At 46.5% G+C, this 25,833-nt stretch overlaps 1 protein-coding gene across 5 annotated transcripts; it reads right to left on the bottom strand.

The window, feature by feature from the left end:
- Positions 1 to 659: 659 nt before the first annotated feature.
- Positions 660 to 25,491, bottom strand: LOC101423537 (17-beta-hydroxysteroid dehydrogenase type 3-like). Of its 5 annotated transcripts, XM_058280421.2 has the most exons (9): positions 22,749 to 25,170; positions 22,391 to 22,501; positions 22,205 to 22,275; positions 2,739 to 2,783; positions 2,503 to 2,537; positions 2,208 to 2,289; positions 1,608 to 1,673; positions 1,102 to 1,250; positions 660 to 932 (listed from the first exon to the last, which is right to left on the bottom strand). In XM_058280421.2, exons 3-8 carry the CDS (start codon positions 22,259 to 22,261, stop codon positions 1,116 to 1,118), a joined length of 420 nt encoding a protein of 139 aa, XP_058136404.1. In that variant the 5' UTR covers positions 22,262 to 22,275; positions 22,391 to 22,501; positions 22,749 to 25,170; the 3' UTR covers positions 660 to 932; positions 1,102 to 1,115. The 5 variants fall into 5 exon arrangements, 4 of the variants coding, with proteins under 4 accessions (XP_058136404.1, XP_071065434.1, XP_058136403.1 ...); XM_071209333.1 differs by having other exon boundaries at positions 2,208 to 2,537; positions 22,749 to 25,173; XM_058280420.2 differs by lacking the exon at positions 22,391 to 22,501 and having other exon boundaries at positions 2,208 to 2,537; positions 22,749 to 25,491.
- Positions 25,492 to 25,833: the final 342 nt, after the last annotated feature.

The following is a 25,833-nucleotide window of genomic DNA, read 5'->3' as shown; positions in this document are numbered from 1 at the left end:
ATGGCTCTTTTTGTTGTTGTTTTTAAATTTAAGTCAAAGTTAGACTCTTTCACTTTCAAGAATGAAAGAAATTCGCCCATGTAACTCTTCCAGGCCTTGTGTGTTTCCTTATTTACATGGACAGTTCTGATTCATATGGAGTTTATGCTGGTGCATGAAACGAGGGATGGGTCCAATTTTATATTTCATGATTTGAGGAAGGGTCTTTTTAAAAACTTCATCTTAAAAATTTTATCTTGATTAAGATATAATTGGCATACCATAAAATTCACCCGTTTAAGTATGCAATCATCACTGCTACAAGTTTACACATTTTTTAATTTTTGCTTTTCTCCAAGTGACTATATAGTTGTCTTAGCACCACATATTAAAAACTCCAGCCTGCCGTCAGAGCTCTGAGGTGCCACCCTTATACTGAATGTCCAGGTGTTCAGGGCCTTCTACTCCAGCCCTCCCTTAAGAGAGAGGAGGGGACAGGCGGCCACCCCGACCGCACCGTCCTCAATTCTCTTTTTTTGGCTTTGGTCCAGAGAGTGACAAAAGCAGAGATGTAATCTTTTTTTTTTTTTTTAATTATTTATTTATTATTATTTTTTAATTACATTAAAAAAAAAATGAGGTCCCATTCAACCCCACCGCCCCCGCCCCCCACTCCCCCCACAGCAACACTCTCTCCCATCATCATGACACATCCATTGCACCTGGTAAGTTCATCTCTGAGCATCACTGCACCCCATAGTCAATGGTCCACATCATAGCCCAGACTCTCTCACGTTCCATCCAGTGGGCCCTGGGGGGATCTACAGTGTCCCGTAATTGTCCGTGAAGCACTATCCAGGACAACTCCACGTCCCGAAAACGCCTCCACATCTCAGGACTCCCCATTGACTGAGTAGAAAGCTCTTCACCAGGAAGAAACTCAGCAGGAAATGCTGGGAAAGAGCCACACAGGGATCAGGCACCCCCTGCCTTCTGCCATGTCCACCCCCGTCCCCATCCCAGGGCACGGCCCTCCCCTCCTCGGGCGTCTCTCCCTTCTGGGGCCCAGTGGCCTTCACCACGGAACGCCCCAGCAGCCTCTGCCTTTGCCGCCGGAGGCACCTGCACGGCGTGGCTCAGGCACCCAGAGGTGTGCGAGGAGAGGCCCAGGGTGTCCAGGGCCTCCCGAGCGAGTCTCTTGGGTCCTTCAGCAGCAGCCCGAGGTGCAGGTGCTTGGTCATGTTGGTGGAGAGTATTAAGGGGCTCACAGTCTGCGGGAAGGAGGCGGGTAAAGTAAGGAACTGTCCCCACCGCGCTCCCACACTCTCTCTGAGGCTCGGAGTTTGGGGCATCCGCACTTGGGTCCCCTAAAGCCCCGCAGAGACCCCCACTCAGCTCAGCCCCGCCTCCCTCGAGACCCCGCCCCCAGCAGGACTGAGCTGCGGAGGCTTCAGGCTCTAACCCTGCGGGGCCTCTGTCCTCACGAGTCCCGCCCCTCGGCGCCCCCAGTCCAGGCCCCGCCCACCGGAGCCTCCAGGTCTCTAAGCTCCCCACCCCCTCTTGGAGCCCCCTTGGACTCCCCCCACCCCAGCCTCCGCCCTAATGGCCCCGCCCCCGCTGTCAGGCACCTGCACCGTGACGCCCTGGGAGAGGTACTCGGCTCCCACCGCCCTCGAGAAGCTTCCCACGAAGGCCTGTAGAAGAAGGATGGGGAGGGGGCCGGGACCGAGGACCCTCCCTGTGCAGCGTCCCGCCCCTGTGGGGCCCTGCGCCCACCCCTCCTCCAGCTCCCGGGCCAGCAGCGCTCCTGCAGCTCTGCCCTGGGCCTAGAACACTCCGTGGCTCCAGCCAGCCTCACGGCCTCCCTCCGCCTTCGGCCCCAGAGGCCTCGGTCTGCTGGACGCCCCGTGGTCCCCAGGCACCCACTGTGCCGTCGGCGGGGACAGCCTCTTGCTTCCCTGGCTCCTTCCAGCCCCCAGGTGTTGGCTGGTTCCAGGCTGTTCTTTGGACACCCGGCCTCGATTGCTCTTTTTAAAACATGAATAAATTCTTGCCCATGGGACTGCGCCCCGGAAGTCGGTCTGACCTAGGAATCACCCGAGACTCAGGGGCACCCGGCGCCCCCTCCGCAGGACTTGCCCACCAGGACCTGCAATGCCCGGGCACGCGCCAGGGGAGGGGCCCAGGCTCGGCAGCAGAGCCCTGGCCTGGACTGGGGGTCTCCATACCTTGGTGGCAGCGTAAGCTGCGAGGAAGGGACAGGGGCTGTTTTCAGCCTCTGAGGAGATGTTGATGATGACGCCTCTGCCCCTGCAGGAGAAGCAGGTGGGGGCAGGAGAGGACCCTGTGACTCCTCCCACAAACCTGAGACGCTGGAGGGACAGGGAAGAGCTTCCAACAGGAAGAGGTGGGCGCGTGGGTGGGGCGGCTGGAGAATGGAAAAGGCCTGGGGTGGAGGGGGTTGGGGTGGGAGAGGAGGTCGGGTGGAGTTTCCAGACAGAAGACAAAGAGGCTGGTTCCCACCTGGCGACCATCTGGGGCAGGACGATGCGGGTCATCTGGAGAGAAGCTGGTGAGGCCGCGGCTCTCCTTTCCATCCCCTCACCTGCTCCCTCGATGCCCGCGCCCTCCACCGCGTCTCTACCACCCCTGCTTTCCCTCGGGGAACAACCCCAGGCTCCTCTCATGCTGGGGGTCCCGAACCACCGGAGTGGTCGCACCACGCCGCCCGCAGCCCAGCCCCTCCCAGCCCAGCTCACCTGCGCCACGGACAGCACGTTGCAGTTCATGATATCCGCCAGCGCCTGCGGGGAGAGGAGCCGTCAGGGCAGCCCTGCCCCTGTCCTGCCACAGCTCCCACCGACTTTTATTACTTAGGTTACTTCTCATTGGAGGTAAGACTTCCATAACATGAAAATGATCTTTCAGCCACTTTCGAGGTTGTGATTCTGTGCCATCAAGTTCATTCCCAATGTTATGAGCCGTCACCACTATCCACCTATGGAACATTTTCATCATTCCAAACTGAAACTCTGCACCCTTTGAGAAAAACTCCCCATTCTCTCTTCTCTCCACCCCGCAGTAACCACTACTCTACTTCCTGGTAATCTGCAGGTACACTCTGTCTCTTTGAATTTGGTTATGCCAAGAATTTCATATCTATGGGAAATCATACAGGATTTGTCTTTTTGCATCTGGTTTCTTGCCCTCAGCACGTTTCAAGGTTCATCCACACAGTGGCCGTCTCGGCACTTCATTCCTTTTCGTTGTGGATCAGTGCAGGGATGGAGCACCTTAGGCTTACTCACTCCTCTGTCGATGGGCCTTTGTGTGGTTCCACCTTTGGCCTCTGGTGACTGATGCTGTGATGAATGAACATCCATGTACAAGTGTCTGTTGGGGTCCCTGCTTTCCTTCTTTTGGTTACGTACCTAGGAGTAGAACTGCTGGGCCGTGTTGTAATTCCTGACGAAGCTTTCCACAGCAGCTGCACCATTTTACATTCCATCCACAATTCAAGAGGGTAACAATTCCTCCACGTCCTCACCGACACTTATGCCCCCCCCTCTTTTCTTTGATAGGAGCTATCCTAGTAGGTGTAAAGTGGTAGCTCATTGTGGTGGTTTTTTTGTTTTTGTTTTTTTTTCATTCCCCCAATGACTAATGATGCTGAGCATCTTTTTATGTACTTACTGGCCATTCGGTTTTCTTCTTTGGAAAAATGTCAATCAAGTCTTACCCATTTTAAAAATGGGTCCACTCATCTTTTGTTCCAGTACTTTTTTACAAGGACCACATTTTAAAGAAATACCTTCTACTAGAATTTGAAATGCACACACCTGTGACCCAGAAACTCCACTTCTAGGAATTTGTTTTTCTCTACTTATGCATGCATGCGGAAAACGAATAGGTCTGAGAGAGTCATTGCAAGAGGTAGTTGTGGTAACAAATGATTGGCAACAGCCTGACTGTTCCTTAACAGGGAAAGGTTAAATGCAGAGCAGCAGGTGCCTGCATCACAGAGCAACAGGTTAAAGGAGTGAGTCAGCTGTTGTAATTCCACAGAGCATGATCCCCAAGATATATTGCTACTTGAAAAAGGCAACAAGGAGAACAGTAGGCTGCCATCTGAATAAAAATAATACAGGGAAGCAGATGCAGCTCAAGTGATTCTGCTCCTGTCTACCATGTGGGAGGTCCCGGGTTCAGTTCCTGGGGCCTCCTGGTGAGGCGAGCTGGCTCACATGGAGAGCTGATGCAACAAGATGACACAACAAAAAAGAGACATAGATGAAAGACAATGAAAGACACAACAAACCAGGGAGCTGCAGTGGGTCAAACAATTGAGTGCCTCTCTTCCATGCTGGAAGCTCCCAGGATCGGTTCCTGGTGCCTCCTAAAGAGAAGATGAGAAGAGAAGACAGACAGACACAGGAGAACACGCAGTGAATGGACGCAGAGAGCAGAGGGCGAGCACAAGCGGCAAGCGGGAGGGAGTAAATAAATCAATCTGGGTAACGGATATGGCTCAAGCAGTTGGGTTCTTGTTTACCATACAGGAGGTCCAGGGTTCAATGCTCAGGGCCTCCTGGTGAAGGCATGCTGGACTGCGCAGTAAGCTGGCCTACGCTGGAGTGCCACCCCGCTCAGGAGTGCTGCCCCACGCAGGAGTGCTGGTTGATGCGGAGAGCTGGTGCAGGAAGATGACGCAACAAGAGACACAGAGGAGAGAAAATAAAAGATGTAGCAGAACAGGGAGCTGAGGTGGCACAAGAGAATGATCACCGCTCTCCTACTCCAGAAGGTTCCAGGGTCAGGTCCTGGAGCCGCCTAATGAGAACACAAGCAGACACAGAAGAACACACAGTGAATGGACACAGAGAGCAGACAACAGGGGTGGGGTTGGGTGGGGGGAGAGAAATAAATAAATCTTTAAAAAAACAAAAAAATCCTATATACATACAGACTTCTGTGTATATCTAGAGAAATAATTCCCTTGTGCATTTTAAATTGGGGGTCACTTTTGGGGAGTGGGATTGGAAGAAGAAAGGAGATTTTTCATCTATTTCATAACCTTCCCCTGTTGGATTTTACTGTGTTATCTGTAAATTTTTTTTTTTTTAAATACTGGGGCCAGGGATTGAACCTGGGACCTGGTATGTGGGAAGCTGGTGCACAATCACTGAGCCACATCAGCTCCCCTGAGTTGGTTTTTTCGTTTGTTTGTTCGTTGTTTTTTTTTTGTTTTTAGGAGGAAACAGTGACCAAATCTGGGACTTCCCATGTGGGAAGCAGGCGCTCAACTGCTTGAGCCTCATCTGCTCCCCTGTAAACATTTTATAAAAGTACAACATACACAAAACAAAGACCACAAATCTTTGGATACAAAGTGAACACAAATGTTTAACCTCCATCCATATCAAGAAATAAAATATCGACAGTGCCCCACATGCTTCCACTCTTGCCTTCATGACCCTTGCCTCCTCCCCAAAGTGAACCACTGTCCTGACCTCTAACACCCTCTAGAAAGTTCCATCTGGTTTTGAAACTTATAGATGTGAAATTACACATATGTGCCATTTCACCTCTGCTTCTTTCTCCTAATGTGTTTGTGAGACCCACCCCCGTTTTGTACAGCAGAAGGCCACTCACGTTCACTGTGAGAATATTCCATTGTATGAAGGCAGCATGCTTTATTTATCCACTCAACTACTATCCACTCAACTAGGTGGAGTCCAGGTTGGGGCCATCACAAATAAGTTATCTAGGAACGTGCAAGTATGTGTCTTTTGGAACATGCGTGCACTCATATATACCCTGGAAGGAAATGAATGGATCATAGAATATGTATATTTCCAAAATTGACCAAATTTTCATGACCACGTGCAGAACATGAGAGGTCCATTTGGTCTGCATCCTTGCCAACACTTGGTATCGCCAGTTCATTTAATGGCAGCCATTTAGGGACTGTCTAGTTGTAGCTCATTCTGGCTCTCATTTGCATTTCCCTAATGAAGAATGAAGTTGAATAAAATTTCTCATGTTAGTTGGTATTCGGAGATTCTCATTGTAGAATGTCTCTTCAAATCTGCCTTCCATTCTTCAATCAGCTGGACTTCCATTCTGGGGGTTAGAGTTCTTTCTGTGTTCTAAATACAAGCCCTTTGTTGGTTACATGTGTGCAAATACCTTCTCCCCTCTGTGGCTGGCCCTTCCACTCTCTCCTGTGTCTTTGAAGGAATAAGAGCTCTTAATTTTCATGACATCCAGGTTGTGGATATCTTCCTCTTCTTGATGATCTCTTCCTCTGCATGACTTATACTTCTTTTTTTTTTTAAGATTTATTTTACTTATTTCTCTCCCCTCCCCCCTGTTGTCTGCTCTCCATGTCCATTTGCTGTGTGTTCTTCTGCATCCGCTTGCATTGTCAGGAGGCACCGGGAAACTGCGTCTCTTTTTTGTTGTGTCATCTTGCTGTATCAGCTCTCCGTGTGCGTGTGTGGCGCCACTCCTGGGTGGGCTGCGCTTTTTTCACATGGGGCAGCTCTTCTTTTGGGGTACACTCCTTGTGTGGGGGGCACCCCTACACAGGGGCACCCCTGCATGGCATGGCACTCCTTGTGCGCATGGGCCAGCTCACCACACGGGTCAGGAGGCCCTGGGGATTGAACCCTGGACCCTCCATATGGTAGACGGATGCTCTATCAGTTCAGGCACGTCTGCTTCCCGGCTTATATTTCTTTGTCTCCTGTATAAGAATCCTTCCCCTACGCCATGACTATAAAAACATTCTCACAAGTCACCTAGTAGTTCCACCAGATTTCAGGTGTAGATCTATAGTGCAGGTGGAAAGGATTTCTGTGTAGGGTTTGAGGTAGGGGACACATGTCATTTGTTTTTCATCTGGGTATCCAGGTGATTTATTTGAAGCTGATCTTTCTTGTCCACTGCTCTGTAGACAGTTGTCGTTGTAAGTCCCCTGTCCATGCCTGTGTGAGGTGTCCCTGAACCCGGTTCTGCTCTGCTTGGTCTGTTCCCCTCCATTGTACCAGGATCACATCGTCTTACTGACAAAACTTTACAATGACTCTTGATGTTTGCTAGGACAGAAAAACTGGTAGAGTTCATCTTCAAGACATCCTTGGCCTTCCTTTGCCATGTATGTTTCCATATAAATTTTACAATGAGCTTGCCAACCTGAGGATCTGCTCAGGTTTGGTTTCAGATTGCCTTGAATTTTGTGGGAATTGACCCTTTTCAGCACCGAGCCTGCCCACTGATATATACAGTGTGCACTTGAGTTACACAGTGTGGCCTTCCTTTGATTTAGGCCTTTTGAATGTTATTCTGAGAATATGTTATGGTGTTCTGTAAGGAAAGGAGGTCTTGCAAACCTTCTTTTAGATTTAGTTCTAGGTATCTGATGTTTCTTACTGATATCATAAATGTCTTTTTAAAAATTATTTTCCAATTGTTTATTGCTGGTATATAGGTATTAAATTCACAGACTTAATTAACAAATTCTTCTGGATTTTTTACATATATGGACTTGTCATCTGCAACACTTCTTCATTTCCAAGACTTATAACTTTGATTTACTTTTAAAAAACCTTATTCCACTGGTTGGGATCTGCTGTACAATTCATTTTTAAAATCAATATTATTGATTTAAAGCATAAATCCACCCAAAGTATACAATCAATGGTATTTGGTATAATCACATAGTTGTGCATGCATCATGTCAATCCTTATTAGAGCATTCTCACAATTTCAATAATACTACAACTACTAATAATAAACAAAAACCAGATGAACAAAAAAGCTCTACCCATTATGATCACCTCTCAGGCACTCTATGCTTCCCCATCCGTACATGGCTGCTGTTCTGTTTCCATCTAATTTATTTGCATTTATATTTTCTGTAGATGGAGTCAACATGTAGAACCTTTTGTCTAGTTTCTTTCACTTAGTATATTTCCTTTTTTTTTTAACCTTTAATGGAAGATTATTAATATATTACTATACATTACTCTCCACATTTTGCTTTGGTTGTATTTTTGCCTGATATTAACATCTTGCAATATTGTTCAGTTTCAAAGAAAAACAGTCATATATGCAATATTATTCATATTCATATGTCACATGAAGTTTCCTCTACTATTACTGCCATATTACATTTTTAGCTTTCCTTCTAGTAATATACATGACCTTAGACTTTCCCTTTCAACCACTGTCATACCCATGTACTTGCACTGCTAATTACAAACACTCTGATGTGCTTTTACCATTTCTATTCATTTCCAAAGAGTTACAAACGATGTTTTTACCAATTTTGCACAGATTAATCCTCAGCTTTCCATTTTCTAAACTTATTTTATTTTCTGGTGACCCATATTCTAGTTATTAACTCCATGAGCTTATATTTAGTTCGTAATAGTACAATGATACAGTATTTGTTCTTTTGTGCCTGGCTTGCTTCACTCAAGCTAATGTTCTCCAGGCTCACTCATGTTGTCATATGCTTCATGACTTCATTTCTTCTTACAGCTGCAGAATATTCCATCGTGTGTATACACCACAGTTTGTTTATCCATTCATCAGTTGATGGACCCCGGGGTTTTGTTTCCATCTTTTGACAATCATGAATAATGCCATTATGAACACTGGTGTACAGGTATCTGTTCATGTCACTGCTCTCAGTTCTTCTGGGCAGATACCTTGTAGGGCTATTGTCAGGGGTTTGAGTCAGGGAAACAGGAGATATCTGTAAATAGTGTCAGATTTTATAAAATTCTCTCATGTGACTGTGGGCATGCAGAAATCCAAATTCCTCAGAGCAGGCTGCAAACCAGGGGCTCCGATAAAGGTCCTTGATGAGTTCCCAGGAGACGCTGCTATCTAAGGTAGAGATAGGAATTCTCTCTCTGAATGCTGAAGTCATTTCCCGTTTTAAGGCCTTCGACTGATTGGATGAGACATCACTCAGTGCTGAGGGCAATCTCCTTAGTTGACTGTGGTTGTAACCAGCAAACAATGCAATCAACTCATTGGTGATTAAAGTCCATGACAAGACTTTGTATTACAATTAATCCAGTGCTTATTTTTTTTTAAGATTTATTTTTATTTATTTATCTCTCCTTCCCCCCACATTGTCTACTCTCTGTGTCCATTCACTGTGTGTTCTTCTGTGTCTACTTGCATTCTTGTCATGTGGCACCAGGAAACTGTGTCACGTTTTTTGTTGCATCATCTTGCTGTGTCAGCTCTCTGTGTGTGCTGTGCCACTCCTGGGTGTTTTTTTTTGCACGGGGCAGCTCTCTTTGTGGGGTGGACTCCTTGTGCATGGGACACCCCTACGTGGGGGACACTGCTGCATGGCATGGCACTCCTTGCGCGTGGCAGCACTGTGACTGGGCCAGCTCACCACACGGGTCGTAGGCCCTAGGTACTGAACCCTGGACCTCCTATATGGTAGGTAGATGCTCTATCAGTTGAGCCACAACTGCTTCCCAACCCAGTGCTTGCTTGACCGGACAACTGGGCACCATGACCTGGCCAAGTTGACACGTTAGCCTTAACCTTCACACCAGGTCATGTAGCAAATCTATATTATACTTCCTTAGGAACTGCCAAACAGTCCTCCACAGTGGCTGTACCATCAATAGTACACCATTCCCACCAATAGTGAATAAGCATTCCTATCTCTTCACATTCTCTCCAACACTTGCAGTTTCCTGTCTTTTTAATAGTGGCTATACTAATAGGTATGAAACGATATCTCATTGAAGCTTTGATTTGCGTTTCCCTAATTGCAAGTGATGTTGAAAAATTCTTCTTGTATTTTTTTTGCCATTTGTATTTCTTCTTTGAACAATGTCTGTTCAAGTTCTTTGCTCATTTTCTAATTGGGTCATTTGTCTTTTTATTGTTGAGTTGTAGCATCTCTTTATGTATTATGAATATCAAACCCTTATTGGATATGGGATTTCCAAATATTTTCTCCCATTGAGTCATGTGCCTTTTCACACTTTTGACAAAGTCCTGTGAGGGGCAAAAGTGTTTACTTTTCAGGAGGTTCCATTTATCTATTTTTTCTTTAGTTGCTCATGCTTTGGGTATGTCTAAGAATTCCTCACCTACCACAAGGTCTTTAAGATGTTTCCCTATATTTTCTTCTAGTAGTTTTATGGTCCTGTCTTTTATATTTAGGTCTGATTGATTTTGAGTTGATTCCTGTATAGGGAGTGAGATAGAGGTCCTCTTTCTTTCTTTTGGTTACAGATATCCAGTTCTCCCAGCGCCATTTGTTGAAGAGACCATTTTATGGTGGTAATGTAGACTTGGTAGGTTTGTCAAAAACCAGGAGTCGTAGAGATTAGAGTTTACTTCTGGATTCTACATTCTATTCCACTGATCAATGTATCTAGCTCTATGCCAATATCATGCTGTTTTCTTTTTTTAAAGATTTATTTTATTTATTTCTTTTATTTTTCTCACCTCCCCACCCCCCCAAGTTGTCTGCTCTGTGTCCATTCGCTGTGTGTTCTTCTGTGACCACTTCTATCCTTATCAGCAGCACTGGGAATCTGTGTTTCCCCTCTGTTGCATCATCTTGCTGTGTCAGCTCTCCGTGTGTGCGTCGCCACTCCTGGGCAGGCTGCACATTTTTTGCACTGGGCAGCTCTCCTTATAGGGTGCACTCCTTGAGCATGGGGCTCCCCTATGCGGGGGATGCCCCTGCATGGCACGGCACTCCTTGTGCGCATCAGCACTGCACATGGGCCAGCTCCACACGGGTCAAGGAGGCCCAGGGTTTGAACCATGGACCTCCCATGTGGTAGGTGGACGCCCCAACCACTGGGCCAAGTCCACTTCCCTACCATGTTGTTTTGACCACTGTAAATTTCTAATATGTTTCAAGGTAATAAAAGTCCTCCCACATTGCTCTTCTTTTTACAATGCTTTTGGCTACTCAGGAGCACTTTCCCTTCCAAATAAATTTGGTAATTACCTTTCCTATTTTTGTAAAGTAGGCTGTTAGAATTTTGATTGGTATTGCGTTGAATCTATAAATCTCTTTGGGTAGGATTGATGACTTCATGGAATTTAGTCTTCCAATCCATGAACACGGAATGTCTTTCCATTTGTTTATGTCCTTTTAAAATTTCTTTTGGCAATGTTTTGTAGTTTTCTGCTCATAGATCCTGTACATCTTTGGTAAATTGATTCCTAGGTATTTAAGACCTTTTGTTGCTATTATAAATGGATTTTTTGTCCTGATTTCTTCCTCACATTGTTCAATAGTAGTTAGTGTACAGAAACATTACAGATTTTGAGTGTTGATCTTGTATACTCCCACTTTGCTGAACTCATTTTTTAGCTCAAGTAGCTTTGTCATAGACATTTCAGAATTTTCTTATGATAGGATCTTGTCATGTGTGAATAGTGATAGTTTTACTTCCTCTTTTCCTATTTGGATGCATTGCTTTTTGTTTTATGTTTCCCCAAATTGCTCTAGCTAAAATTTCTAGCACAATGTTGATTAACAGTGGTGACATTGGGCATCCTTGTCTTGTTTCCAATCTTGGAGGGGAAGCTTTCAAAATTTCCCCATGGAATATGATGTTGGCTGTGGGTTTTTTATATGTGCCCTTTATCGTATTGAGGAATTTTCCTTCCATTTAATCTTCTGAAGTGTTTTTATCAAGAAAGGATGCTGGATTTTGTCAAATGCCTTTTCTGATCACATAGTTTTTATCCCCCTTCAATTTGTTACTTTGGTGTTTTACATTAATTGGTTTTCTTTTTTTGAGATTTATTTTATTCTATTTATTCCCCTCCCTTGACACACATGCTCACTGTCTGCTCTGTGTCCATTCGCTGTGCATTCTTTGTGTCCGCTTGTCTTCTCTCTCATCTTCTCTTTAGGAGGCACCAGGAACTGATCCCGAGATTCCCGATGTGGGAAAGAAGCACTGTATTGCTTGAGCCAACTCAGTGCTCTGGTTTGCTGCATCTCTCATTGTCTTTCTTCCATGTTTCTTTTTTGTTGCATCAGCTCACAGCGCCAGCCAGCTCGCCTTTACCAGGAGGCCCAGGGAACCGAACTCAGGAACCCCCATATAGTAGATAGGAGCCCAATCACTTGAGCCACATCTGTTTCCCTGATTTTCTTGTGTTGAACCAGCCTTGCATACCAGGAATAAATCCCACTTGGTTGTGATGTATAATTATTTTAATATACTGTTGGATTTGATTTGCAATTATTTTGTTGAAAATTTTTGCATCTATATTCACTAGAGAGATTAGTCTGTAATTTTCTTTTCTTTTTTTTTTTTTTTTTAAAGATTTATTTTTTATTTATTTAATTCCCCTCCCCTCCCCGGTTGTCTGTTTTCTGTGTCTTTTTGCTGCGTCTTGTTGTCTTGTTTCTTTGTCCGCTTCTGTTGTCGTCAGCGGCACGGGAAGTGTGGGCGGCGCCATTCCTCGGCAGGCTGCTCCCTCCTTCGCGCTGGGCGGCTCTCCTTATGGGTGCACTCCTTGCGCGTGGGGCTCCCCTACGCGGGGGACAGCCCTGTGGGGCACGGCACTCCTTGCGCGCATCAGCACTGCGCATGGGCCAGCTCCACACGGGTCAAGGAGGCCCGGGGCTTGAACCGCGGACCTCCCATGTGGTAGACGGACGCCCTAACCACTGGGCCAAAGTCCGTTTCCCTAATTTTCTTTTCTTATAGTATCTTTATCTGGCTTTGGTATTGGGGTGATACTTGCTTCTTAAAGTGTGATTAGTAATAGAAGAAAATGTAGCATTGGTGTTGAGAAAGTGGCCATGATGGTTGCTGGGGGTAGGAAGTGGGAGGAAGAGATATGATGTGGGGGCATTTTCGGGGATTGGAGTTGTCCTGGGTGGTGCTGCAGGGACAATTACTGAACATTGTTTGTCCTCCATGGCCCACTGGGTGGACTGTGGGAGAGTGAGGGCTATGGTGTGGACCATTGACCATGAGGTACAGCGGTGCTCAGAGATGTATTCACCAAGTGCAATGAATGTCTCATGATTATGGAGGAGGTTGTTGTTATGGGGGAAGGAATGGAGTGAAGGGGTGGGGGGTATATGGAGACCTCATATTTTTTGAATGTAACATTAAAAATTAAATAAAGACAAAAAAATGAAAAAAAAATGTGTTGGGTCATTTTCCTGCCTTGTCAAGTTTTTGGAAGAGTTTAAACGGGACTGTTGTTAATTCTAAAAATGCTTGGTAGAATTCACCTGTAAATCTATCTAGCCCTGGAATTTTTCTGTTGGGAGATTTTTGATGACTGATTCGATCTCTTTAAATGTGATTGGTTTCTTAAACTCTTGTGTTTCTTGTAGCTTCAGGGTAGGCTGCTTGTGCATTTCTAGGAATTTGTCCATTTCATCCACGTTGGCTAATTTGTTGGCATACATTTTCTCATAATATTCTCTTATGATCCCTTTTACTTCATTGGGGTCACTCGTAACCAACACCCCTTTCATTTCTGAGTTTATTTGCATTTTCTCTTTTTCCCCCTGATAGTATAGCTAAGGGTTTGTCAATTTTCTTGGTCTTCTCAAAGAACCAGCTTTGGGCTTGTTGATTTTCTCTATTTTTTTTTTTTTGTTGTTGTTGTATTGTTTTTGTTGTTCTCCATTTCATTTATTACTGCTCTAATCTATTACTTCTTTCCTTATGCTTGCTTTGGGATTGGTTAGCTGTTCTGGTTCTAGTTTGTCCAGGTGTTCAGTTAGGCCTTTGATTTTAGCTCTTTCTTCTTTTTTAATATATGTGTTCAGGGTTATAGATTTCACTCTCAACCCTGCCTTTGCTGTATTCCATTAAGTTTTGTTGTTGTTGTTGTTGTTGTTGCTGCTGTTTTGTTTTGTTTCTTCAATTTTTTTCCATAAGTTTTGCATAAGTTGTGTTCCTATTTTCATTTGTCTTGAGATATTTCCTAATTTCTCTTACAATTTGTTCTTGACCCACTGAATGTTTAGAAATATGTTGTTTATCCTCCACACGTTTGTGAATTTCCCCCTTTCCCTTCTATATTTGATTTCTAGATTCATTCCATTATGATCTGAGAAGGTGCTTTGTATAATTTCAGTCTTTTTATATTTATTGAGATCTACTTTGTGACCCAACATGTGGTCTGTCCTGGAAAAAGATCCATGAGCACTGGAGAAGAATGTATAACCCTCTGATTTAGGATGCAATGTTCTATATATGTCTGTTGGGTCTAGCTTGTTATCATACTATCCAGGTACGCTGTTTCTTGCTGATCTTCTGTTTAATTGTTCTATCTAATGATGTGAGATGTGTGTTGAATTTTACAACTATTACTGTAGAAATGTCTCCTTTCAGTTTTGCCAGAGTTTGCCTTATGTATTTTGGGGCACCCTGGTTAGATGCATAGATATTTATGACTATTATTTCTTCCTGGTAAATTATCCCTTTTATTACTAATAATATATAATGGCCTTCAGCATCTCTTATATAACTTTTTTGCATTTAAAGTCTGTTTTGCTCAGGAAATGGATGTGCTCAAGCAGTTGGGCTCTTGTTTACCATATAGGAGGTCCAGGGTTCGATGCCCAGGGCTTCCTGGTCAAGGCTACCTGGGTTGTGTGCTGAGCTGGCCCATGCAGAGTGCCAGCCCATGCAGGAGTGCCATTCCGCACAGGACTGCGCGCCGATGCAGAGAGCTGGTGCAGCAAGATGATGCAACAAGAGACACAGAGGAGAGACAATAATAAGATGTAGCAGACCAGGGAGCTGAGGTGGTGCAAGAGAAGGATCGCCTCTCTCCCACTCCAGAAGGCCCCAGGATCAGTTCCCAGAGACATCTAATGAGAATACAAGCAGACACAGAAGAAACACAGCAAATGGACACAGAGAGCAGACAATGGGGGGTGGGGGTGGGGCTGGGGGTGGGGACAAATCTTTCTTAAAAGTCTGTTTTGCTTGATATTAATATAGCTACCTCTGCTTTTTTTGCATGGAATATCTTTTTCCAACCTTTCACTTTCAACTAATTTTATCCCTGGATCTAAGGTGAATCTCTTGAAGGTAGTGTATGGATGGCTCATGTTTTTTATCCATTCTGCCAGCCTGTATCTTTTGATTGGGAAGTTTACTCCATTAACATTCAGTAATATTACTGTAAATGCTTTATTTACTTGTAACATTTTATACTTTGGTTTTCATATGTCATATTTTATTTTCATCTGTCTTTTTACTCTTTTGGTTATCCTTTCTAATAATCTTCCCTTCTATTCTCTCCTCTAAGCCTCTCTCTCCTGTCTTTTTCTTTTGGACTTTAAGGCTCCCTTCACATCCAGATTCTTTTTTGTGAGTTCTCTTTCTGTTTACTTGTGAATATTTTAAACTCACTTTTATATTTGAAGGGCAATTTTGCTAGATGGAGAACTCTCAGCTGGCAGTTTTTCTCTTTCAGTATCCTAATTGTATCATACCATTGTCTTCTCCCCTCCGTGGTTTCTGATGAGATATCTGCACTAAATCTTATTGGGTATCCCTTGTATGTGATGGTTTGCTTCTCCCTTGCTGCTCCATGAATGTTCTTTTTATCTTTGGCATTTGGCATTCTGAGTAGTATGTGTCCTGGAGTAGGTCTATTCATATTTATTCTGATTGGGGTATACTGCACTTCTTGGACATGCAGATTAATTTCTTTCATGGGAGTTGGGAAATTTTCAGCCATTACTTTCTCAAATATTATTTCTTCCCCTTTTTCCTTCTCTTCTCCTTCTGGAACTCCCATGACATGTGTGTTGCTGTGCTTGTGTTATTCAACTCCCTGAGCTCTGGTTCAATTTCACCCCCCCCCCCTTGTTTTCTCTTTCTGTTCTTCTTTCTCCCCAGTTTCAGCTGGTCTATCTTCTGCATCACATATTTTTTCTCCTATCATTTCTAGTTACTGCTGAATGCCTCTAATGTTTTTCCCCCCATTTTATCCCTTCCCCTGCTGTTGCTGCCCCCTCTCCTGGCTGTCAACCTCCGGCAGTGCACACCGAGGAGCGGCCCAGGGGCCTCACGAGGTAAGGATGAGCAGAGCACGACAACACACAGTAACTGCTCTGGAGACGCAGGCTCGTCACACAGGTCTGATTTATTAGAGAAGTGCAACAGCTTATAAGGGCCTGGGTGGGGGTTGAGGGGAGTGTGGCATGTGCTGATTGGCTGGGCATAGGGGACGGTGTGGATAGGTTGCTCGCTCTTGTTGCTGGGGGAAGAAGCAGCTTTTAGGTTGGTGCGCGCGGGAAGGTAGCGTGGGAAGGAGCCAGCCAGCGCCAGAGGCCATTTTGGTACAGGCTGAGCCATCTTAGGCTGAGATGTGCTGCCTACAACACCCTGCCCTGCTGTTTTTGCCATCTGTGTCCATTTGCTGTGTGATCTTCTGTATCTATTTCTCTTTTTGTCATCTCCTTTTTTCTCCTCTAGGATTCACCAGGATTCAATCCTAGGGACCTCTGATATGGAGAGAGGTTCCCTGCCACCTGTGCCACCTCAGTGCCTGGTTTCTGCTGTGCTTCATCTTGACTCTCCCCTTCATCTCTCTTTTATTGCAACATGAACTTACTATGCGACTCACTTGCGTGGGTCTTTTTTTTTACCAGGAGGCCCCAAGAATCGGACTTGAGTCCTCCCATATGGTAGGCAGGAGCTCTATCACTTGAGCCACATCCACTTCCCCTCTAATGTGTTTTTTTTTAAGATTTATTTTTTATTTTTTTATTTTTTCTCTCTCCTTACTCCCCCCAGTTGTCTGCTCTCTGTGTCCATTTGCTGTGTTTTTTTCTGTGGGACTCTGTGTCTCTTTTTTTTTTTTAAGATTTATATATTTATTTATTACCCCCCCCAGTTGTCTGTTCTCTGTGTCTATTTGCTGTGTTTTCTTTGTCCGCTTCTGTTGTCAGCAGCACAGGAATCTGTGTTTCTTTTTATTGCATCATCTTGGGTCAACTCTCCATGTGTGCGGCACCATTCCTGGGCAGGCTGCACTTTCCTTTGCGCTGGGCAGCTCTCCTTATGGGAGCGTACTCCTTGCACGTGGTGATGCCCTATGCAGGGGTCACCCTTGCGTGGCACAGCATTCTGTGTGCGCATCAGCACTGCGCATGGGCCAGCTCCACACGGGTCAAGGAGGCCTGGGGTTTGAACCATGGACCTCCCATGTGGTAGATGGATGCCCTAACCACTGGGCCAAGTCAGCCACCAGCTCTAATGTGTTTTTTGATCTTACCTATTGTGACTTTCATTCCCACAAGTTCTGTTATTTTTCTATTCAGGGTTTCAAGTTCTTCTTTGTGCTCACCTGGTGTCCTCTTAATGTCCTTTATCTCTTTAGCCATATTGTCTTTAACTCATTGATTTGATTTAGGAGATTTGTTTTCTCAAATGCTCTTTCTCATCCGGCATCTCGATATATTACTTTGTGTGGGCCATATGTTCCATTTTCTTAGTATGACTTGTGGGCACTCGGCTCACTACATGGGTACTCGGCTCACCACATAGGCACATTTTCTCTTTGTCTTTTTCATCAGGAGGCCCAGGGATCGAACCCAGGTCCTCCCATATGGTAGGTGGAGGCCTTATCACTTGAGCCATGTCCACTTCCCTGTATATTAAATCTTACCAAATACGTTTTCCTTATATATCCAGATGATCATATGGGTTTTATCTCCTTTTTCTGTTTACATGGTGAATCATATAGATAGATTGTCAAATGCCAAACCATCCTTGCAAAGGTCAATTAAGGCTTACTGTGCAGTGGTGTTTAATTCTTGCTCTATATCATGAAGCTCAGTTAGCTAATTATTGTATTTGGGATATTTGCTCTTATACTCCCAAAGAACAGATCACCTTAACCAAAATAGGTTTTGGGATAATTTAAAATGGATTTCATTTTTCCTAAGAAGACTTGTTTATTCCCATTTTACCATAACTCCTAGATTATAGTTCTTCAGGGTCTCAACCCAAAGCCTGGGAGTTTTCTGTGCTTTAAAGTACAGTATAGGTTGTCCAGAAGCAAGGGTATGTTGAAAGCTCTGCTTAGTTTCCTAACTTTTTTGCTACCTTGAATGTAATCATAGCTCCAAATGTCTTGGATGTGCTCCTCTCTCAAATCTTAGTGCTACAATTCCTTGGTAGCTTTATGATGCCTTCAAACACTTATTTTAAAAGTACTTTATCCAGCTTTACTAATTGTTCTCATTGACAAGGGTAGTCTAAACCAGCAACTTCCTCTAATACCAGAAGCAGAATGCACAATTGATCTCTCTTTTAATTTTATAAACGAGCATATATGCTACTTTTGAAATAATGATAATTAAGATTAAAAAAATCATCCCTTTCCCCTAATGTGGGACATGACTCCCAGGGATGAACCTCCGTGGCACTGAGGGATTATTACCAAGTGTTAATCAGGGAAGCAGCCTTGACCCAATGGATAGGGTGTTTGCCTACCACATGCGAGGTCCGTGGTTCAAATCCCGGGCCTCCTTGACCTGTGTGGAGCTGGCCAGTGCTCAGTGCTGATGTGCACAAGGAGTGCCCTGCCACGCAGGGGCATCCCCTGTGTAGTGGAGCCCCACGTGCAAGGAGTGCGCCCCGTAAGGAGAGCCGCCCAGTGTGAAAGAAAGTGCAGCCTGCCCAAGAATGGCACCACACACATGGAGAGCTGACACAGCAAGATGATGCAACAAAAAGAAACATAGATTCCTGGTGCTGCTGATAAGGATAGAAGTGGTTACAGAAAAACACACAGCAAATGGACAGAGAGAGCAGATAACTGGAGGGTGGGGGGAAGGGGAGATAAGTAAAATAAAGAAATAAAATCAGTTATCTTTAAAAAAAAGTGTTAATCATCAATGCTTTTAACCTTGATCAAAGGGGGAAAATATTAAATAAAATAGAGTTTTTATGGCTAAGGGATTTAAAAGTGAGTCAGGAGGTCATTTGGAAGTTATGCTTATGCAGATCTCATCAGACTCCATAGAATGCCACAGCAAACAAAGCCAAAAAACAAAAGTGCTCCTGAGGGTGCTGGGGCTATCCAGATGCCATAGGCAAGCCATATGCCCACATGAAATCAACACCCCCTTGGAGGGCTTTATATGGGAATACATGAAAAACTATTTCCCCAATAAAACATAGTTATACTTAAGGATAAATCCCCTAATCATGATTCTTCTACTTCTTTTATTTGAACCCATAATTTGAATTTATTTGTTCAGTATACTTCTCAGAGACATAGAGCCTTTGGGTTGGACCTTTGCCAATGGAGCCCTGAAACCCACCAGATATGGGGCCAACTCCTTCTCTCCAGTTTTTGGAGCCTGCCTGGGACATCTAAGAAAACAATGTTTATGTTCTAGTACATCTAACTGAGAAATGTCTGTTTTTATTCAACTCTGTTTTCTTTTTAGTTTTTCATTGTTTATATTTTCAATTATATGTACAAAATAAAGCTAATAATAATAATAAAAGAAAACAATGTTGATGGACCAGCCCCAGCCCAAAAGGAAGGCATATATTCAGTTGCAAGGAAAACAATCCCATTCTTCTGCCCATTATAGCTATGTTCCTTTTCAGCATGAAGTAGTCAAAGTAGACATCATCCCAAATCTCTCAAGATTGAGAAATTAACAAAAATAATGGGGGAGTTAAGTGCTGACTAAAGCAGATTTATTGATATTGTAGTTATTATCTTGTGTTAACTGAGTAATATATATATATTGATTAAAAATAAATTTTTAAAATATAAAAAGAAAGAAAGATATCCAGGAAAGGTGAAAAAAACCTCCTTTTCTTTGGTTTTGTTTACATCTAATAATAGCAGCTAACATTTCTGAAGCACACAATGGAGATTTATTGCATACAACAACAATGGAGGCCAGCGAAATAATTTACTCTCATTTTTGGATAGGAAACTAAGGCTCAGAGGCATGAAGTCATTTACCCAAATTCACTACTGATAGAAAAACTGAGCTGAAAACTTTGCATCCATGAATCCTTTCTTATGACGCTATAGGAGGATATGCTCCAACAAAACGAGGGTATAACCAAAAGCTGCATTGGCAAGGGATAGAGAAAAGAGGGCCTCCCTAGGATGAACATGAAAAGAGGTCCCAGGATATACAGCACAGAGGTTAACCAGTCCAGACATGAGCAAGACAGAAGGCTCTTGGAGAGATTTCTTCAAAAAGAGGAAATTTGTTATAATATCTGATTGGGTTGAGTGTGTTTTGTTTTGTTTTTAGTATTTTTGGCTTATGTTTTAGAGTTGAAGTAGCACTAAGTACAAAGAAACCTGAGCAGATGAACACTCAAGACAATTATTAACTCCAGAGAGAATAAAACATTTTTCAATAAAGGGAAAGAGGGAAGCGGACTTGGTCCAGTGGTTAGGGCGTCCATCTACCACATGGGAGGTCCGCGGTTCAAACCCCGGGCCTCCTTGACCCGTGTGGAGCTGGCCCATGTGCAGCGCTGATGCGCGCAAGGAGTGCCCTGCCATGCAGGGGTGTCCCCCGCATAGGGGAGCCCCACACACAAGGAGTGCACCCATAAGGAGAGCTGCCCAGCACGAAAGAAAGTGTAGCCTGCCCAGGAATGGTGCTGCACACACAGAGAGCTGACACAAGATGACGCAACAAAAAGAAACACAGATTCCTGTGCTGCTGACAACAACAGAAGCAGACAAAGAAGAAGACACAGCAAATAACATAAGAACAGACAACCGGGTGGGAGGGAAGGGAAGATAAATAAATAAATAAATCTTAAAAAAAAATAAAATAAAGGGAAAGTAAGCATAGGCCATGACATGGCTTAGCTGGGGGCAGTGTTTTCCTATTCCTGGTAATGTGACTTTGTAGTCACATCTATAAAATATACTGGGGGTGGAAGGCCAGGAGGGTGTGTGCTAGTGGTGGGGGCAGAGGTGTATGTGAAAGAGAAATAGTCACTAGATACTGACTAAAACTGAAAAATCAAGACGTACCCTACAAACATATAATTAAAATGTTTGGGGAAGTGGAGGTGGCTCAAGTGACAGAACTCCTGCCTACCACATGGGAGATCCCGAGTTAGGTTCCCACTGCCTCCTAGAGAAGATGAGCAAGACAAGGAGCTGGTGGGATGGGCTGGTATGGCAAGCTGATGAAAAAGGTGACACAACAAGAGGACACAAAGAGGAAACACAATAAGATAAAAAACAAAGCCAGAAGTGGAGGTGGCATAAGGGATGAGTGCCTCCCTCCCACATGGGAGGTCCCAGGTTCAGTTCTGTGTGCCTCCTAAAGAGAAGACGAGCAAGACAGAGTGCACAGCGAACGGACAGAGAGCAGCCAGTGAGTGCAAGACAATGAGGAAGGAGGAATAAATAAAAATAAATCTCCCTAAAAAAATGTTAGTGTGACTTTGGGTGTAAGGGATTATTTGGCCCCAAGGGGACAGTTGGCAATGGTTTTGGTTGTCACAACCGTAGAGTGGGGTGCTATAAGCTTCTAGTGGTAGATGCTGCTCAGCATCCTACAATGCACATGATGAGCCCCCATGGAGATGTAATCCAGTCCAGAATGCCAATAAAGTTGATGGTAAGAAACCTGCTGGAAGGACTAGAAAATGGGGATGGGAATGGGAGATATTATTCTCTTTAACAAGCCCTGATTTGAAGAAAAAAAAAAAGCCCTAAAAAAACCCAAAGGAAATAACATTGCATTTGACATGAGATTGGGAGATGAAAGGGAGCTACGGGCAGCCATGTAAGTCCCATCAGAAGTGGGAGCACGTGTGTAGACTGATTAAGAGAAATGCAGCTGTGAGTTCAAGAATGGTCCTAAATAGAAACCTATAAATCCACTCACCCCAACGGCACTCCCTGACTTGCCCAGGTGGCTCGTTCCTTGGCATACGTGCCAGAAAAAGAAAATAGGCAGAGCCAGGCCCAACTCACACTGGTGTACTGGTTGGGCACTGGAAAGGTGCCCCACTGAAGATGACCTTGTTCACATTGTAGCCATCACCGATTTGTAGCTGTTGAAACAATCTCTAGAAGAAGGTGGTAGAGGACTTCCTTCCAAGTCAGTGCATTATGCTGGTTGTCCACGAGAGGGCAGTACAGAGACTGAGGACGCCCCACCAGCCAGCGCTTACTGGCTCTTCCAAGTTCACCCTCTTACCTTGGCCGGGTTGTCAGCACCCAGCAGTTTCCTCAATCTTCCACAATCGCACTGCATACCCACGTTGTTCACTAAGTAAGAGGGGACAGATGGTTCCTGTCAGTCTAACAGTTGCAGGGAGCCAGGAGGGACAGAGAGGGAGACAGCAGAGGGCGTGGGGGCAGCTGAGCTGGGCTGGGGCCGTACCCAGCACTCCAATGTCCAGCTCCTGCAGCTCTGCCTCAATGGCCTCGTAGATCTCCAAGCCCCCGGTGAAGTCGGCCTGGAGGACTCGTGTGGTCCTTCCGTGACGCTGCTCTGGGAGGCGGGGTTGGGGCCAGGCCCTCGCTGGAGGCCAGTCCCACCTGCCGCAGCCCTGCCCTGCTGTGGACACCTGCCCAGGACCCCAGTCCAGGTGCTGCCTCTGCCCATTCTCCACCCCCAGCCTCCCCAAGTCCCAGACACTGCCCTGGGCCTGAGACCCCCCAGCCCTCCCTCCCTCCCCTGCCAGTCCCCCTCCCCATGCCCCCCTCCCCACTGCCCCAGCCACTGCCCTGGAGCTCACCTATCTCCTCAGCTTCTTGCTCCAACTTGCTCAGGTTTCTACTGATGAGCACGATGTTCAGGCCTCTCCGGGCAAGCTGCAGGGATTCCTTCCCTCATTCTTGTACTCAACAATTTAAAAAACATTTACTGTGCCCTGACTGTGCTGCACATTTTCCTGGATTCAGACAGAACAAAGAGGACCCAGAGGCCTGCCCTCGTGCAGCATGTTCTGGAGAAGTACATGGGGAGAGGGAGGAGCCCGTGCCAAGGCCCTGCTGGCATTGAGAGGGCAGCGTGGGATGTACAGGAGCTGGAGGGGGAGCACGGCCAGAGCAAGGGCCGTGGGGACCCAGGATGGCCTCAGCCCCTCTTCTCAGTGATGTAGAGCCCATCGTTCATCCTCCTTCCTTCCCTCAGACATTCATCCAAAGTGTCTTTACAGAGCTGTAGCAGTTTGATAAGGTTATGAATTAAAAAAATAGGTATTGGATTATGTTTGTAATCTTGTATGTACCTGGGTGTGACAGACTTAATATTAGGGCTTTGATTGGGCCACGTCATTAGGGTATTGAGATCCCACCCCTTGGTGAGTGGGGACTCACAGGTAAAAGGCACGGCAAAGACAGAGTTGAGGGTTTTGGATGCTGGAGTTTTGATGTTGGAGTTTGGGGGTGAAGCCTTAGGTGGGAACCCTGGGAAGTCAGCACACAGAGGAAAGAGAAGCCAGCACCAGCAAGAGAGGAACCCTGAGCCCAGGAAGAAGCAAGCCCTGGGCAGAAAGGAACCCTGAACCCAGAAAGAAGCAACACCCTGGAAGGGAGGAACCAGGAAGCCTGAACCCTCGCAGATGTCGGCAGCCATCTTGCTCCAACACGTGAAAATGGACCTTGGGGAGGGAAGTAACTTAGGCTTTATGGCCTGGTATCTGTAAGCTCCTACTCCAAATAAATACCCTTTATAAAAACCAACCAATTTTTGGTATTTTGCATCAGCACCCCTTTGGCTGACTAATACAAGAACACTCCTGGTTTTGCTGGGTGGTGCTGGGGACACAGGGTGACCATGACTGGCCCTCTCCAGCATCTCCCCTCCTCCTGGGTCCCCACGCCAGGTCCTGTTTGGTGCCATTTCCCAGTCTTGTCCCCTCCCATTCATTCTCCACTCTGTAGCCAGAAGGATCATTTTATAGAACAAACCTGCCCTGCTTCTCTCCTGCTTAGAAACTGCTTTGGCTTCCCAAGATGGCCAGGTCAAAGCCATAGGCCTCACCCAGCCCCCTAGTCCCTGTGTGGCCTGACCTCTGCTCAGGCTCCTGCCCACACCCCTCTTAGAAAATCCAAGCCCAGCAGATAGTTCATTGAGCCCCACAGACACCCCTTGGATTTTCCTGCCTCAGGACACTTGCACATGCCACCTTTCTGCCTCCAAAGCCTTTCACCTACAAAGAAAAGAGTGAGCAAATATGTCTGGAATTCGGGACACTTGCTTGGGGATGGTCGGCATTTGGGGCCTGCCTGCCTCTCTCAAGCCGCATGCCTATGGGTGACATGCCTTGTGGACCTAGTGTTCATCAGCTTTGGAGGCAGGCTTTGCCCAAACTTCTCCACTGCCCCCTGCCTGAGACACTGATGCTGTGGGCTGCAGGCCACCCCTTCACTAGCAAGCAGTCCCCGGGCTCAGCCTTGGGATCAGCACAGCCACAGCCCTGCCCTCCTGGGGCTCAAAGTCCGGTGGGTGCCATAGGAGGTTACCCTCCACGTGTCAGCAGCCAGAAGGGCACCTCCACACTAACCCCCACCACCACTGACCCACTGGGTGTTTTATTTAGGTATCTCTTTACACCTGTCTACCTGTCTCCCCTTGGAACATAACCTCATGAGGCCAGGTCCTTTTATTTGTTTAAACCTATTTTGTTCACTGCTGTGTCTCCAGGGCCAGGAATGGTGTCTGACACATAGAGGGCGGTCAGTAAAAATAATTTGAATGAATGAATCAGGGTGATGACATGCAAGGAGAAGAGGAGTAGAGGGGCACTGTGAACACCTGACCCAACGTACGGGGGTCAGCAGAGGGAAGGCTTCCTGGAAGAGGGGGGGCTTGAGACTAGACCACACAATGCTCAGTTGAGTGGGGGTGGCAACAGGTAGGTAGGTTTGAGAAGCTCCTGCCCACACCCCAGGAACCACACCTCAGGCCCCTGCTCACCTCATGCGCATAAGCCCTGCCAATGCCTGCAGTGGCTCCTGTCACCACTGGGGACAAGAAGAGAAGGAGTGGGGAGGAGCTGCCTCTGCAGCCTGCGCAGGACTTGGCCCCGGGCCTTCCTCAGCGGGTTCCAGATCCTTCCCCCGCCGACCCCTCCTCTCCTCTCAGGGCGCCTCCTGCACCTTTCCAGGGATCACGGCTCCGAGGTCCCCCCACCCCCATTTCTGGCTTCACCCTCCCCCCAATTACTGGCTCACCCCCCTCCTTCTGTCTGTTGATCATCCTCCGCCCGGGTCTCTGTCACCTGCTCTCCTGGACCACCTCAGGGACCCCCTGCCTCACTGCCCTCCCTGGTCGCCCCATCCTTCACCTCTTGCTTCCCGGGGTCCCTCGGTCCGCACGGTGCGGAGCCCTCTCACCTGCCCAGGCTGCCTGCGAGCGGCACACCTGGGGCAGACGTAGACGGTGCGGCCCACCTCCCAGGCCCCGCGCAGCAGCAGCCACGCGGCGGCCACGGCCCCCAGCGCGCACAGCTGCGTCGCACCCCGGCTCCATCGCAGCCCCGGCCCGCGAGTCACCGCCCCAGGGTCGAGGCCAGGCGGTGCCTGGGGCCTGAGTGTCCACCCCGGAGGCCCAGGGCGCCTCGGCCCCGGCCAATCACAGGGGACCTTCCCGCCGCCCCGCCCGAGCCACGCCCCCAGCCACGCCCCCTGGAGAGCCTGCCAGTTTCCCCCGCTGCCCTCACGGGGGCTGGGCCCAGGCACCCGCACCCGGCCTTGGTTTGGAAGCTGACCTCGGCGCATCTGTTGCTCGGGACCTGATTTGATACCGCCTGGCAGGAGCGCGATTTGTCAGTCGTGGGTGCGTGATGGAACTTGAACTCTGCCATGCCTGCAGTA

Source organism: Dasypus novemcinctus, chromosome 18 (genome assembly GCF_030445035.2).
Source record: "Dasypus novemcinctus isolate mDasNov1 chromosome 18, mDasNov1.1.hap2, whole genome shotgun sequence".
In the NCBI taxonomy this organism is placed as follows: Eukaryota; Metazoa; Chordata; class Mammalia; order Cingulata; family Dasypodidae; genus Dasypus; species Dasypus novemcinctus.
Note: the sequence above shows the minus strand (reverse complement) of the source record. Positions and strands in the feature narration are given on the sequence as shown.

Bases quoted from the DNA above. Each gene is read 5' to 3' on its own strand.
- LOC101423537 (XM_058280420.2), bottom strand. From the start codon at position 22,261: ATGCAGTGCGATTGTGGAAGATTGAGGAAACTGCTGGGTGCTGACAAC. The intron at 2,784-22,204 runs GTAAGAGGGTGA...CTCTCCCCGCAG, and splicing joins GTGCTGACAACCCGGCCAAG to GCGCTGGCGGATATCATGAA. The intron at 1,251-1,607 runs GTGCCTGACAGC...TCCTTCCCGCAG, and splicing joins CCCAGGGCGTCACGGTGCAG to ACTGTGAGCCCCTTAATACT.